Source organism: Lissotriton helveticus, chromosome 9, assembly GCF_964261635.1.
Source record: "Lissotriton helveticus chromosome 9, aLisHel1.1, whole genome shotgun sequence".
Lineage (NCBI taxonomy): Eukaryota > Metazoa > Chordata > Amphibia > Caudata > Salamandridae > Lissotriton > Lissotriton helveticus.
The window spans coordinates 806,602,056-806,617,584 of NC_136070.1; the positions used below are offsets into that span (position 1 = coordinate 806,602,056).

Sequence of the window (15,529 nt, forward strand, 5' to 3'; positions counted from 1 at the left end):
AGTATCAACAAACCCAGGGGTAGGAGCAAGGCCCAGTTCACGCTCGGACTCAGCAATCTGCGATGATAATTCCCCCACCTTTGTAGTTAAGTATGTGAGTATACTTGTAGTATACTTTGGCACCTTCGCTTTGGCTTCATCAGCCGCTGGTGTAACCAATTTGCGCTTACCCATAATGGAAGATGTTACGGACGTAGCCCGTCCCGTCCCTGGTCGTCCTTGGACGGCCTTAGACGGCCCGCCCTCTGCCCGGGCTCCGCCCGCGCGCGTCCGCGACGCGGAGGGAGCTGCCGCCTTTAGTAGCGCCTCCTGGCGCTTGTGCAGGAAGTGGGCGGAGGATGTTGCAGGGCTCGCTGGGAGTTGTGGTCCGCGGCCGTGCGATGGCGCTGCACGGCGGCGGGGGCGACCACAACGTCAGGGACCCAGCAGCGCTGTGTGGCAAAGGCAGTGCGAGCAGCGTCTGAGCAGCGTTTCCGCGACACCTCCTGGAGCCGGTAAGCTTCTGTTTAGACCCCCTGAAGCTTTGGAGATATATTTGTGTTACCTCAAAGAAAGAGAAATACATGGCCTGCTCTCACAGAAAGTGCTGTTCTTAAATTTAGAGTATTGAATTCCAGCATGGTTCTGTGTGGACAAATGAGGGCAAGAGTTTGGAAAGAGTGCCAGAGATTGTGAATTACTGAATGCCTGTGTTTGACCTTGAGTCACTCAATGGGCACATGTACCAACAATTGCATCAACTTTTGATGGATTGTATTGCTGATGCAGCAACAGACTGTATTATAGAAGTACGCCATTTAACTGTGACAAATGTACTTAGCTGCATTAGAGCCAATAGGGTGCTTGGGCACAACAGCCTGCCTCCAGCCAAGTTCAAATCTGTCTTGACATATTGGCTTGAGTGGTTCTTGCCCTTTTTTATCTATGTCAATATCCCTGTCAATTGGGGAGGTACAATTTACGTTCCCTGCTGAAGAAAGGTGATTCTCATCCTTCTTGGCGTTGATGTTGGTGTTTTTACAAGGCTACTGCTTAATAAACTGGAGTTCTGGATTACTGGCAAATCAATGTTGCCATTCGATCAGACTGCCTTTATTTTTTTTTATAACCAATTTTATTGATTTTGTGAGAGACCAACAAGAGAGAACAATACCAGCAGTGAGTACAGTTATCAGTGCAAAGCAAAAATGAGATAGTAGTACACCAATGTACATGAGTTGATAGGCAAGGAGAAGACATCGCTGCACCCATCCCAGTCCTTGGTTGTGCAGTGAAAGTATCAATCCTCTAGGCAAGGAGAAGACATTGCTGCACCCATCCCAGTCCTTGGTTGTGCAGTGAAAGTATCAATCCTCTATCACCCGACCCATTTGCACCACATTCTGCGAAACTTATTCGGGCATCCTCTGGCCTCATACAGGGGCTGTTCCTGTGCAGCGCACAAAACCACCCCCCTGTGCCAACGTGCCATGGTGGGAGCAGCCGAGTTCAGCCAGTTGGCCGCAGTGGCCCTTTTAGCACCCATCAATGCCGTGTTGAGAAAGAGTTTTTCAGCTCTGGAGCCATCCATTCCCTTCGTGATACCCTGAAGCACATTCATTGGGTTGAGGTGGACCTCCCAGCCCAGAACCTCAGTAAGCTCCCCTGTCACTGATTCCCAGTAGCGCATGATTACGGAGCAAAGCCATACCATTTGATGAAAAACGACTTGTGGGTGGTTGCAGCGGTGTCAGGAAGCATCCGGCCGGAGCCCAGCGTGGTGGAGGCGCAGCGGTGCAGACTGGCTTTAAAGGGAAATAAAGTGCCCTTGTAAATATACTAACCTGTTTTTTCTAATCCACCAGAGTATCCACAACCTGGAGGCTCACTTATTTACTTCTTTTATGGATTTTCTTGCCACCTCTGATGGTGTGGATTTAGGGATTCTATGCCATACATTAACAACGTAGGGGAGCTCAATCACAATATTTATAGCCATCCAATCGGTGTATGATAAAATATGGGTTCAGGTTAAACTGGGGCGAGGAGCTGCTTCTCGGCTCAGGCAGAGGAGCATCGCCCCACTGCTCTCCGAGCAGTTCAAAAGGAAAAATAAAATGATAATAACGTAATGTTGTTATCATTTTATTTTTCCTACTCCAGTGGCTCAGTTTCATGCAGGGCAAGTGTGGCTGGCCAGAGAAGAGGTTTGGCCGGCCGTCTTGGGCCGGCCAAATAGTCATGCGCACTTTGCATGTTTCCCACCAGGCTGTAATGCACAGCCTGGTGGGGAACAGGGACAGGCTCCCAGTCCCCATCTGAGCGCCAAACCACTGCGCTCCCGCTGAACTAGTCCACAAACTGTAACGTCCTTTCGATTTGTGTAACTCTGGGCATAATGTACCATATGTTGTGTATCTGTTGCATTCTCTGCATCATCCTAAAAAAATCAATAAACAGAATTTGAAACAAACCACAGCGCTCAGACCAATCACCACACTTCTGTCATGGTGACAGCAGCATTGTGATTGGCTTAGGGGAACCTGGGAGCTCAGATGCTTCCTGCTACCAGGACTCAAGACAGGAACAAGATGAAGAGGATGGAGGAGAGGCGGCGTCCAGCCGTACCCAGGTTAGTGCTTTTTTCTTACCTCCTCCCACCGCACCACCCTCATCGGTAGCAGTCGCTACTGACTGGGGCAGGGCTCTCACCTTTTGGAACACATATTTACCAACAATGGAGCAAAGCAGAGGCGTGTTTGTTAAAAAGCTTCTACATAGCTGAATTAAGGATTGCTCTGCCCCCTGTTAGATCAGTTCTACCCCAGCTGGGCTGCAGTTGTGCATTTATTGCAATATGCTGATAAGCTTTTTTTTTATCCAACCAGGAGTTTTTGCCAAGGGCACTGCTAAATTTAGATGAATATAAGGGGCATAACTGCTTTATTGTCAATGTCACTAAATCCAAAATCATGATTTTTGAAAGAAACAGTATGGAAAATGCATTTACCTTTTAGCGTTTGCGTATCAGATTCCCACTGTTTTTTAGCAGAAGCATTACTGATGGTTGCGTGGTCTAGGCTGATACCCGTCCTTTCATATGGTCAGGTGGCATACCAAGGACAGATTACAACTTGCTTGGATAACTTACAATGCTACATGTATAGGAAAGGCTTCAAGATGACGTTTAGCTTATTAGGGAAAGTATAGGGAAAGTATTGATTAAAACTTTAAGGGCACTTCATCTGGAAGAATTGGTTCAACGAAAACACTCTCATGTGTTATATTCGTAGAACAGGATGGGAAAGCTGAATTATAATTGATTCACTGGCCTTCTCAGCTTGTAAAAGTCGTATGTGAAGTTTGTGTTTAGCCCTAATAGTTGAGGTTAGGGGAAGCCTGGTCTCCTTTCCTAACAAGCCAGTTGTTTGCAGGCTCTTCGAGAGACGACGCTGAGGGAAAATAAAATAAATAATTTTTCCCTTGTGGTTGTCTCACAAAATCCTCCCCCCACCAGGCCCCACTGCCCCACCACTTTTACCTGCACGGGCCGCGGATGTGTAAAGATCTGATTCGAGCATGGAATGTCTTAGCTTGCCAACAATGCAAGACCTGGGGTATAAGGAGTTGGCCACTGATTATGGTGAAGGCGAAAATGATGTATAATGGGAACAATTGCTAAACTCAAATACTGAGGAATCATGTCTTCAAACAAACAGAGCCAAACACACTAAAGATGATGGGAGAAATGCGTGTATTAGATCTAACCACTGGCAATCGCTCTGGGCAAAATTCCAACCCATCACACTTTTGCCCACCATGACATTTCAGTTTGGACCCAGCCATATGCAAATCAGTCTTGAACCTGCTCCAAAAGGAACTGGCTCTTTCAACCTGGAGCATCTGGAAGTGCTGCGGGCCAGTCCAAAACTGGTTTTCATAACGCAAACCCAACACTGTGTTACATTTACATATATGTAATTATTTAATTTTAAAATTATCATTGTAGATCAACAGCACAAGAAAATAAATAGATTTGCCCTTTTTGAATTAACTGCCCCGCAGTCTATGCATTTTTCTAGAAAGAGCCCAGGTCAATTTTCAATTCAAGATGTCATTGATTGGTAATTGCAATGTCCACCTCTGCGCTATAGTAGTTTCTAACTGTTGAGCAATGTATTGTGGATCTTCTGTGACCTCAGTTTATGTGTTAGAGATACCGGAGTGTGATTTCATGAGAATTTGCCTACTTTTCGTTTGTTCAGTCATGTTAATTGTTTGTTTTGCAGAGTGTACCCTTCCATGCGGCCATTGTTGGGAACTTTCGCAAAGATCATCGGATACTGATTGTAGGAAGTGTGAAGCACAATGCTGACAGGTACCCTCTATATGTAACTTAAGATAAGTAGGATGCGACAGATCTGTCTCTTCTAATGGTAGTTAGTAATGAGGATCACAACTAGAAAAGATTTTCTGATGCAAAATCATGAGATCAGACCTCAGAGGTCCTCCTATTCTCATTCACATGGAACAGCTGACATGCACATCCAAGTGTTAACTTCTTCAAGGGAGGCAGTACCATCCCTTACTCCTTGCCATCTCTCTTAATAGGAAAAGGCTAAAGACGTGTATTTTTATCTAGTAGCCCTTTCCAGCTTTCCCCCACCAGGTTCGAGCCGGGCCACTCTTTAAGTAGCTGTGTGCATTACAAATTTCATAAAAATAAAACATAAACATAAGCTGTACCACCTGGAAAAGCACTTCATTACATAATTATGTCAGTTGTTCAAAAGAACAAAATTCAAACCCTTCACACTGAGTTTGTTACACCAGATATTAGGTTCCTCATAATCTTCCTAAACAAGCATGTTTATGTGATAAAGCCATCACTACACAGACGCCCATTTTGCGACAAATTTTGCTTGGTCCCACAACAATCCCTTCAATTTCTGCTCTACACTCAAATATCTCAGTGATCAGAAGGACTGGACTATCTCGCTGCATGAGTTGGTCACTGGGACCCCCTCCCAAATGAGTTTACATATTTTTATCACTCAATCTTTAAAGATCACTTCTTCCCAGTGGCCTCCAAATTTAAGAGTTCAAACTGCCGTGTGTCTCTTATCATACCGCTGATAACATTTTCTAAATTAGGCATTGGTTGAGTAGATTGTCGTAGGTGTCAAGGATAGATAGAATTCACGTGTGTTACTTGCTCACAGCTGCACAGCTATAGCATGCAATTTTTAACTGTTTGACCCAAATGTTGACTCTTAACCCCTTCTATGCTAATGACAAGGTCAACTCGTCATGCAGTACCAGTGGAGCTGTGCTTATGACGAGCTGACCTTGTCATGAACAATGGGAAAAACGAGTATTCAGCACCGGAGAAAAATACCCTGTAGCATTGAAGGTGTTAATTTGGTACCTAATGAAGAGACCTTTATCTTTGCCACTTTCCGTACTTGACAGCAAGGTGCACTTAGCTTTGCCAAGATGACAGAGGGGACTATATATCAAGCCCTTTTCCCGTTCGCAAACAGACCAATTATCAAAATCGGCCCATTTGCAAACAGGGAAAGGCCTTCTTTAGAGACGGACAGTGATAGCTAGAAACAATTTAACTTCATGGAATGGAATATCTGCTTGCCAGGACGTGGGGCAGCTGAACCAGTTGTATTGGCAAAAATCCAGCGTGATGGGAACATTTCAGATGTCATGACATAAATGATAAACCCGTTTTGCAGCGTGAATCTTTCTGGATTCACTATGCTGTGCATATTCCGCAATCTGGTGGTTGGGTCCGGAATCGTAGTCTTTTTTCTGTTTTTTGGGGGTTTTTTTTGTAGCCCAGGTGGGCGTCGACGTCCCACCATTTGGTGTACCTTCGGTGACGTCGACGTGCTTCCGGCGGAAGCTACCACCCTTGGGCGCCATCTTCAGATTCTTTTTTCCGCCGTTGGGTCTGGATCGTCGCGTGAAGCTCCAGAAGTTTTTGGAGGAAAAAGGATAAAATACAGCAAATCTTCAACTGTAAAGACCTGAGAACATCGAGAGAAGAAGACCTTTAGGACTGAGACGACGAAGAAAGGAGAAAACTTCGAAATCTTCGACGTCCTCGGAGGAATGCGCACACAGGGGGCCCCCTGAGCGCAGGGATGTACAAGACGCCCTTGCAAGAACTGCCACCACAAGTTCGCACAGAAGGACCAGCACCCAGTCTGCAACCTCTGCCTGCCAATAGACCACGAGAGCAGGGACTGCAACGCCTGCTCCGTCTTCAAGCCGAAGACACTCCGAATTCGAGAAAGACAGAGGACGGCTCACCACACGATGCAGGACAAGGGCCAAGCGCCAACGCTTTACGAACTTGACCTCTCCACTGACGATGAGGACAACATCGCCGAAGGACCAGATGACTTCACGGTCGCTGAGACCGATAAGAATACGCCTGATAAGGTAGGAGAGTCTACGACCCCGAAAACTCCCACAGGGCCTCGAAAACATGAGGCAGACTCTCGAAAGTCAGAGCACAGAGCCTCGAAACGAGCACCGGCGCCGAGCAAATCGACGACCGAAGCTGCATCCTCCGAAAAAGAGCCCAGCGGATCCTCCGAGAAGGACTCCCGGAGGCACAAGACCAGCGAAAAGCAAAGGTCATCGAAGCAAGCCCCCGAAAAAGGGCCTTCGACTTCGACGTCGAAAGAAAAAGAGCCGAAGAAAGCTTCGACGTCGACGACGACGCCGAAAAGAGCGGCCGAAACGCTCGACGACGAACAGGCCGCAGAAATGTAGAGAAAGAAGAGAAGGCTCGAGGCCGAAATGGAGAACATCCTTCAGAGAAAGAAGGACTTTGATGAAAAAATGAAAAGTTACAAGATTCCCCCGAAGCCGGCACCGACCGTCGCTGAGGTACAGGAGCTTGAGGAGTTCGACGTCGAAGAGCCGCCGAAAACTCCGGAACCTTCGGAGCACGAAGAGGAGGAGGACCTCTACTACACAGAAGGGGATTACGGGGAACAGCAGTCAAGCTACGGTTCAGGTTCCTCGATGGCCCAAGACCAGGAATGGCAGGACATCGAGGCCGAAAACCCAGAGGAGGCTGTGGAAACATACCCCTCGAGGCCTTCGCCACCGGATGACATTGGGGCATACAATGAGGTGGTAAGAAAGGCGGCAACAGCTTATGGAATTAAGCTGGAAGAGGAGAAGCCAAAAGCAGACTTCCTGCTCGAGACATTGCTCCCCATACAGACAAGGAGCCAGTTCCTGCACATGCTCAAGAGTATCACAGACCAGGGAAAGGAGGCCTTCAAGGACCCGGCTACATGCAGATCTGTAACGCCGAGGACCGAGAAGAAATACAAATTCTCCTCCCAAGACCCAGCTTACATCAAGGGATCCGTCACAGCAGATTCTATCATCGCTGCAACGGCCAGAAAAAGGGCAAACGTCCCAACAACGTCCGGACCCCCTCCTGACAAAGAAAGCAGGAGGATGGATCTGACTGGCAGGAAGATTGAGAGGAACGCTGCAACGCACTGGCGGATGGCGAATTCCAACGCCCTCCTGAATAGGCATCAATACCAACACTGGGATGAGATGGGACAGTTGCTCAAGCACCTCCCGGAACAATACCGTGAGAGGGCAGCACACCTGGTGGAGGAAGGGAAGAGCATCGCCAATTCATGCCTGAAGACAGCCTTGGATGGGGCAGAAACATCCAGCAGACTGATGGCTATAGGCATCACAGAAAGAAGGCAAGCCTGGCTCAGGATCTCAGGATTCAAGGCTGAGGTCCAGAACAACATCCTGAACACACCCTTCAACGGTGAAACACTGTTCGGAGCCCCAGTTGATGATAAGCTCACCCAACTGAAGAAGGACAACGAGACGGCAAGGTCCATGGGAGCCCTGCAGTTCAGAGGGATGAGAAGGGGCACTCCTTCACGGAGGCCGAACGGCAGAGGTGGAAGCCAGCGAGGAGATTCTCACCAGAGTTTCCACCAGGGGCAACAGAGTGACAACCAAGGCCACCAGGGCCAGCAGAGACAAAACTGGAACTACCAAGGCAGGGGCCAGTCCTTTCGGTCGAGAGGAAATGGACGGGGCCAGAGAAGGAGAGGCGGTGAACAACCCCCCTCTAAGTGACTTCACACGAGAGAAGGTGCTCCACCACCCACACCCTCCGGTGAGGAGCACGGAAAAACAAAGAGGAGAGGGCTACACGGACAAGACACAAAGGAACATGCAACGCCGGTAGGAGGAAGATTGAGATTTTTTCTCCAGGAGTGGAGAAAAATAACAACAGACAAGTGGATACTCAATATTATGCAGTTCGGGTACTGCATAGAGTTGGAAAAAAGGCCAACAAACAGGAAACCAAAGAAAAGACAGCACTCAGGAAGAGAGCTGCAACTACTGCAAGAGGAAGCCCAAGAACTCCTCCTCAAAGCGGCCATAGAACGGGTCCCCTTCAAAGAACGGAACATGGGAGTGTACTCAAACTACTTCCTAGTGCCAAAGGTGGACGAAAGCCTAAGACCCATCCTGGACCTACGGTTCCTAAACAAATACGTCAAAACCCAAAAATTCAAAATGACGTCCCTACAAGAGGTCATTCCTCAGATAAAAGCAGGGGACTTCTTGTCCACCATAGACCTCAAAGATGCATACCTGCACATCCCCATGAACAGGCAGCACAAGCACATGCTAAGGTTCACAGTAAACAAGGATCACTACCAATTCACGACCCTAGCTTTCGGCCTAAAGTCCGCACCAAGGGTGTTTACCAAATGTCTCGCGGCAGTGGCCGCAGACCTAAGGAGAAAGGGGATACACGTGTACCCCTACCTCGACGACTGGCTGGTGAAGGCAAACTGCTACAGGACATGCAAAATACCCTGTAGCATTGAAGGTGTTAATTTGGTACCTAATGAAGAGACCTTTATCTTTGCCACTTTCCGTACTTGACAGCAAGGTGCACTTAGCTTTGCCAAGATGACAGAGGGGACTATATATCAAGCCCTTTTCCCGTTCGCAAACAGACCAATTATCAAAATCGGCCCATTTGCAAACAGGGAAAGGCCTTCTTTAGAGACGGACAGTGATAGCTAGAAACAATTTAACTTCATGGAATGGAATATCTGCTTGCCAGGACGTGGGGCAGCTGAACCAGTTGTATTGGCAAAAATCCGGCGTGATGGGAACATTTCAGATGTCATGACATAAATGATAAACCCGTTTCCCCCTATGCAGTTTAATTTAACCCCGTGACATGTGTGCAAATGATTTTCGCTGACTTGAATGCGTTTATTTTATCCTTAATAAAAAAAAAATGCGTTGACCCATAATTAGGCTTGAGGAAAATGCCAACAACAAATAATCTGTTTACTGCAGCTCGCACATATTTCCATAACACATCTGCAAATGCTAACAAGATAGTTAAATGTAAGATGTCAAGCTGTAAATGTGAAAAAGATAACAGAGAAAAGAAAAGGATATTCACTAACGTTGTTTAAGCAAAATCAGGGGTGGTCCTAGGCAACAAAAAACTAGATGAAGAAGAAACAGGAAATCATTCACAGCAGTGAATAGAACCAGTCCAGTAATAGCATTTCCGCAGGTTGTGGCTAAGGTAAACCTGAATTCTCAAAATGAACCAAGACGCAATGAACAAAAGCGAAACATCTTACATAATATGCCATCCCTGAGTTATTACATGTACTGATCAGCACAAAACTGGCACTCCCACATGTCATTTTCGCAGTGGATTTTGAACTAAAGGCGATCTGATTGCATTAAGTGCTGAATGAAGCACGTGGCATGACCTGTGTGCCTTCAGATGCCTCTTCTTCCCCCTTTCAGCTGTCCATGCTTTCTTGGCCCCCATCCACCCTTGCATTCATCCCTTTTACATCATTCATTCCCATGAAGGGTTGCATCCATTCCTCTATGACCCATTGACCCCCCTATTCTCGAATGTTCTTTTATTTTGCAGTCATTTACTTTCCTGTTCATGTATGTGACACTTCCTCTTTTGGCTCCTATGAACTGGATCGTTTACCGCTTCAAGTTCCCAAACTATAATACGCCTCTTCCTCCAGTAACACCCCCCTGCTTTCCTCTTTCGCCATCTATATTCCCAGCACTATGTTCAACCTCTCTTGGAGACAAAAAAATTCTGATGTCGGCCTATGGTTAGGTATCATTGGTCTATCAGTAAGAACTTTAAGGAAATTGATGCACCAACATTGGTGTGTGCCATCGTCTGAACAGTGCTAAGAATTGCCTTTTTTCCTATTTAGATTTACTGTCAATCTGAAAAACACTCAGTCGAACAACATCATGATGCACGTCAACCCCCGCTTCAGGGAAGGGGCCTTTGTGCGCAACACTCTGACTAACGGGAGCTGGGGCTCAGAGGAGAGGCAGATCGCCTTTATGCCATTGTCCCCTGGACAACCCTTCCAAGTAAGATTTGTGTTTCACCTATTTTATTTTTAAGTGTGTGTGAGTAAGTGATACAGGGGCCATTGGTCAATGGGAGCAAGCATGGTTCATAACTTAATAAACCCAAAAATGCACACTTGGCCCACACACATAAAAATGCAAGATTTTCCTTTTCAGCGGCAATCATTTAAAATTTGTACAAATGTGCTCTATTCTAACATTTTGTGTTACATTGTTTCCTGAGCTGGCCAGATATTTCATATGTCTTAATCCCTGCTTTCTTATAGATGGAGATCCTCAACCAGAATCATGGCTACAAGGTGGTGGTGAATGGCACACCAGTGTTTGAGTACCGTCACCGGATCCAGTCCAGACAAGTGAATCAAATTGAAATAGATGGAGATGTGATATTGTCTTTAGTCCAGTACTAACACATTGCCAGAATAAAGTAGTTTTCGGGAATAGTGTGATTCTATTTCTCGTACTACCTTTTCCTTAATTTTCATGATCCCACTGGGCATTATGGTTATTCCATTTCAGTGATAGAACCCGGGTATATTGCACAGAGGGTGCATTTTGTGTTAACAAACATTTCCAGCTATTTTCTTTGCACATCACAACTTGTTTATACCTATGTTGAGAGTTATCCAAAACCATCTATTGGACTTTGGCTGATTTATCTAGAGAGCTACCAGAATATGGAACAACATCCCAATCAAATCAAAACTGTGAAATCCTTCTGCAAATCACAAAGAAGCTGGCTTCCCATGTTTCCAGAGAATATCTTATCTCCACACGATAGGATTCATCACCCACAAGCATTGTACTTCCTAGCAAGCAATCCTGAATCTCAACTCAGCGTGCCACCCATTGTTCTGCGCACTACTCTTCTCTAACTTGGTTAACCATCAACAAATAGCTATCCTTACGTTTAGTTGATTTATTAAGGTTGTAATAAGTGAAAGAAGGTATGGGAAATGCCACATAGGTACCATTGAGCTGGGTAACAATAAAAATCTGTTACTCAGCGCCGATATACCCTTGGGGGAACGTGCGCTCTGCAAATACACGATATGTTATAGAAGTTCACAAGTTATTTGGCACCTGGTTGGAACTTTAGTGATACTCAAACGTGTTACTTGATGCAAATAAATGTACATATAAACAGCAAGTTTAGTACAGTGAATCCTAGAATTAGCTGGGTTTCTGGATTGTTCTCTTATTACATGGGTAACATGGACATGCCAGATATATGTGTACTCTTGATGCCCTAATATGAGCTATGTAAATCGGGCATAGACATTCTATGTGGACTCTGTTCTTTAATGTTATATATTTAAACCTGGCTATTAATCGTCGGCTTTGTGCTATGGGATAACCTATGTAAACTGGCTTGCCCACTTTAAGGTGGTTTTCTGTGGCATGATCATTATAAAAAGACCTGTATGTGGGCTGCATTTAGAATTCAGTTTCTGTACTGGCAATTGTGTTGCACATTTTGTTGGTCTGTGCTATTTTGCACCAAGGTGCATTTTAGCACCATAATGCATTTTTCTAAGAATGTGATATTCTAGTTTCATTTATTTTCAGGAAGTAAGTGCTGTAATGCGGCAGCATACATCAGTGTTCGTATTATATTTTAGACAACATGCAAACACTGCCTTTTTTGCTGTACTGACTAATGCCAAGAGAAATGGAGCTACATAGCACACTCTTTCAAATATATAAAATAGTGCTAAACCATACCATGGTGTAAATTAGCACAGACTGAAACAATTGCACAGCTTCGGCAGTACATGTAATTTGCAGTGGCATGGCAATGATCTGTACACCAAAAATTAATAAGTTTACATTTTTATAAGGAAAGAGATTGTAAAGTCTGGAGGCTTCGGGTCGGTGGACTCCTACCAATAAGAACAGCTTGAATACCTTGCCTTCCCAATAATTAATATAACGTTTTTTGTTTGGTAAATCACATTTACATTAGGCGATAGATAAAACATAGCAATTTCAGAAGGCCAGATGCACCTTGCTTCAAGGAATAGAAAAAAACTCTCTCAATGTGTATTTTTTTAAAAAATAATTAAGTAGAGCATAATCTAAAGTAAAGGTGCAACTTTTACATTTTAAAACTCGGGGGAAGCATTAAATTGTCATCCAGGGAAAAATTTAGCAAATCCAGTTCCACCCGTTTTGCTACTTGCATAATATGGAATAGAACGAACAGGCTGTACTCCAAACAATTGGCCCTACAAGACACACAGCAAGAAAAATTGCCCTTTTTTTGCACTATTTTTACAGATTATGTAATAGGGAATAGATGGCAGTATGGCCCACATTTACTCAAGTTTTGCACCAGCTCTCATGCGTTGCACAAGATAGCACCTGTTTCCTTACAGTTGTTAAGTCCCACATGCTAAGCGCTATACTGTGTTGTGGCATGCAATCACCCACACAGTCTTTAATAAATATGGGATATGTTTGTAGCAAACCCAGAAGGCACCATTCCCAAATGCATAAAATGCCTAATTGTGAAATTCTATTTTCATCCCTCTCTCCCTATGCAAAATCGCCAATATGGCCGATCAGCATAATCTGTTCAGCTCCACTTCATTTTAGGCAAGCAGCAAAAAAAATGTACGTGGTTTTCCTCCAGTTTTGCTTCACTGTTAACTTTGCCCACGGTAACGGTGTAAAATCAATGACTATATTGAATACTAATTCAAAGATAGAACATATCTACGAGGATACAGTGTTTCAATGGGCAAGAATTGGGTTAAGATGATAAATATTTTGACAAATTAAAGGATTAAAATGACAGAAAGGCTTCAGATAACAACCAGCCTGTGATTTATAACAATAAATGGTATAGTGGTTTGTAGGCTCAGCAATGTCCAACAGATGATAAATGACTGTGAAGACTTTATGTATACAGCTGTATTAACCAATCGCCACATTTTGTATGATCCCTGATCATTAATAAAAAAAATTACTCAGATGCATATGTTTGCAATTTATTTAAATAAGGATTGTGAGGGTAAAATTATACGTGCTGCACATTTAGTATCCTGAGGATGTGTATTTCTTGCTGCTCAAATCTCCGAAGCTTGTGTTTCCTTGCTTGGGTTCTTGTTACTCACTGCTTCTTGGTCTGCCTGTTTACTCTCTTCTCCTCCTCAAAACACATTGAATTAGTCTGTTCTTATTCTCTTGAATCGTTTACTAATAGCTCATCTCACTCTCACTTAAAAAACACTGTAGACAAAGACACTGAGCATCCTATTGACATCATGACTGGGTTTGGTTTATCTCAAATCATCTGCAGCCCAACCCACTCAGCGCGGCACATTTTGGACAGAGTTTTCACTAACAACCTGAATGTGACATTTTTAAAGGCTTTCGACTTAACTTGGTCCGATCACAGAGCTGTGAAAGTTACAATCAAAATCTTTTCCAATGGTATCTGTGCTTCAAATGCCAAACACCAAATCCTTTCGGCTCTGGCATAAAATTCAAGACTCAGATATGAGGAGTGCCCTATCCAGGGCCGGCCTAAGGCATATGCAAGCTGTGCACCTGCACAGGGCCGCCAAACCCCAGGGGCCGCAACGCCAATATATATCCTTAGATACATATTTGCGTGGCGGCCCCTGGCAGGGATTTGGCGGCCTCGGACCCCCTACCTACACTCTCTGCTCAGGGCCTCCGTGAGCCTAGAGCCGGCCCTGCCCTATCAGTTTCTGAGCTGGTCGTCCCAGCCGATCCTGATACAGCCTCTGGAGAATATGAACAGTGGATTCAAATAGTCACTGATTACCTTGCTCCTACGGAACACAAAGCATCAAAAAGAATCGATCCTTCGGCTCCGTGGTACAATTCAGATCTAAAAGCTTCTAAACAACACTTGTAGACAGGAGAGAATATGGAGGAAGTAATATAACATAAAAGAAAAATGTAAAACACTAATTTTAACTGCCAAATCAAACTATAGCACAAAAAATATAAGAGTTAGCTAAAAACTCTACTAAGGAGCTTTTTCGTATGAATACCCACCATCCCTGTTGCTACGTCTAACTCACCCTACAAAGACTTCTGTAATGCACTGGCTATTTTCTTTCACAAGAAGGTTTAGGGCATTTTTGATAGCTTTGTTACACTTGATCAATTCAGCAGCAGCCTGTTACTACAGATCTCTCGACAAGTCTAACAGCTAGATTCATCATAGTCCCGTTTTGCGAGTCCTTAATAGCGATTATTAAGGAATCGCTATTAAGGACTTGCAAAACGGGATTCATGTAGGAATAGCTAAAAATATTGCGATTCCTACATCATCCTTATTTGCGATTAGCAAATTGCTAATCGCAAATAAGGAATAACTTCCCATTCATTCCTATGGGCCTACAGGCCCATAGGAATGAATGGGGAGTTATTCCTTATTTGCGATTAGCAATTTGCTAATCGCAAATAAGGATGCGATTTCAAGGTTGCCAGGGGTGTCCAAAGGACACCATGTAGCACCCCTGAAATGGAAATGTAGCCTGATGTTGCGCACACACATGTCCTTTGGACATGTGTGTGTGTAACATACCACTTAGAAAAATGCACTAAAGTGCATTTTTCTAAGTTTTCGCTATTTACCACGAAGTCAGACTTCATGGTAAATAGCGGCAGGAAATTGCGAATTCGCATATTTTAAAAGTTTCATGAATTGCATTTAAGGAATCTCAAATAGAGACCTATCTGCAGCTTTCGACATGGTCAACCATATATGTTTGGTCAACCAGTTGAGCAAGCAGGGGATCAAAGACTGTGCAATAGTCCGGCTTAAGTCCTTTTTAGGTCTTGCCTACGCAGCGCACGTACGCTGCAAAGGAAAGAGACCTGTAGCAATCGCTACGGCTTTTTCCCAAAAAACATGCATGCGTTCCATTGCCTTCAATGGCAACACATGCACGTTTGGCGATTGCCTAGCGGGAGTGAGCAGCTGGCACCATATGTCATCAATTATGGAGCCTATCTGCTGGCTCCCGCAAGGGAATCGCGCAGGCGCCCCACCTCTCTCCCCTCCCGCCACGCGAGAAGCGCGCACACGCGCTTG

At 44.8% G+C, this 15,529-nt stretch overlaps 1 protein-coding gene across 2 annotated transcripts in view; it reads left to right on the forward strand.

Moving 5' to 3' along the window:
* Positions 1–13,433, forward strand: part of LOC144781885 (galectin-4-like) — a 297,786-nt gene extending 284,353 nt beyond the window's left edge. For both annotated transcript variants that reach the window (XM_078660936.1, XM_078660937.1), the window contains exons 9-11: positions 4,269–4,357; positions 10,287–10,452; positions 10,719–13,433. In XM_078660936.1, coding sequence (XP_078517062.1) covers positions 4,269–4,357; positions 10,287–10,452; positions 10,719–10,862 — 399 coding nt within the window. In that variant the 3' untranslated portion in view covers positions 10,863–13,433. The remainder of the gene's footprint in view (positions 1–4,268; positions 4,358–10,286; positions 10,453–10,718) is intronic.
* The last annotated feature ends 2,096 nt before the right edge of the window (positions 13,434–15,529 follow it).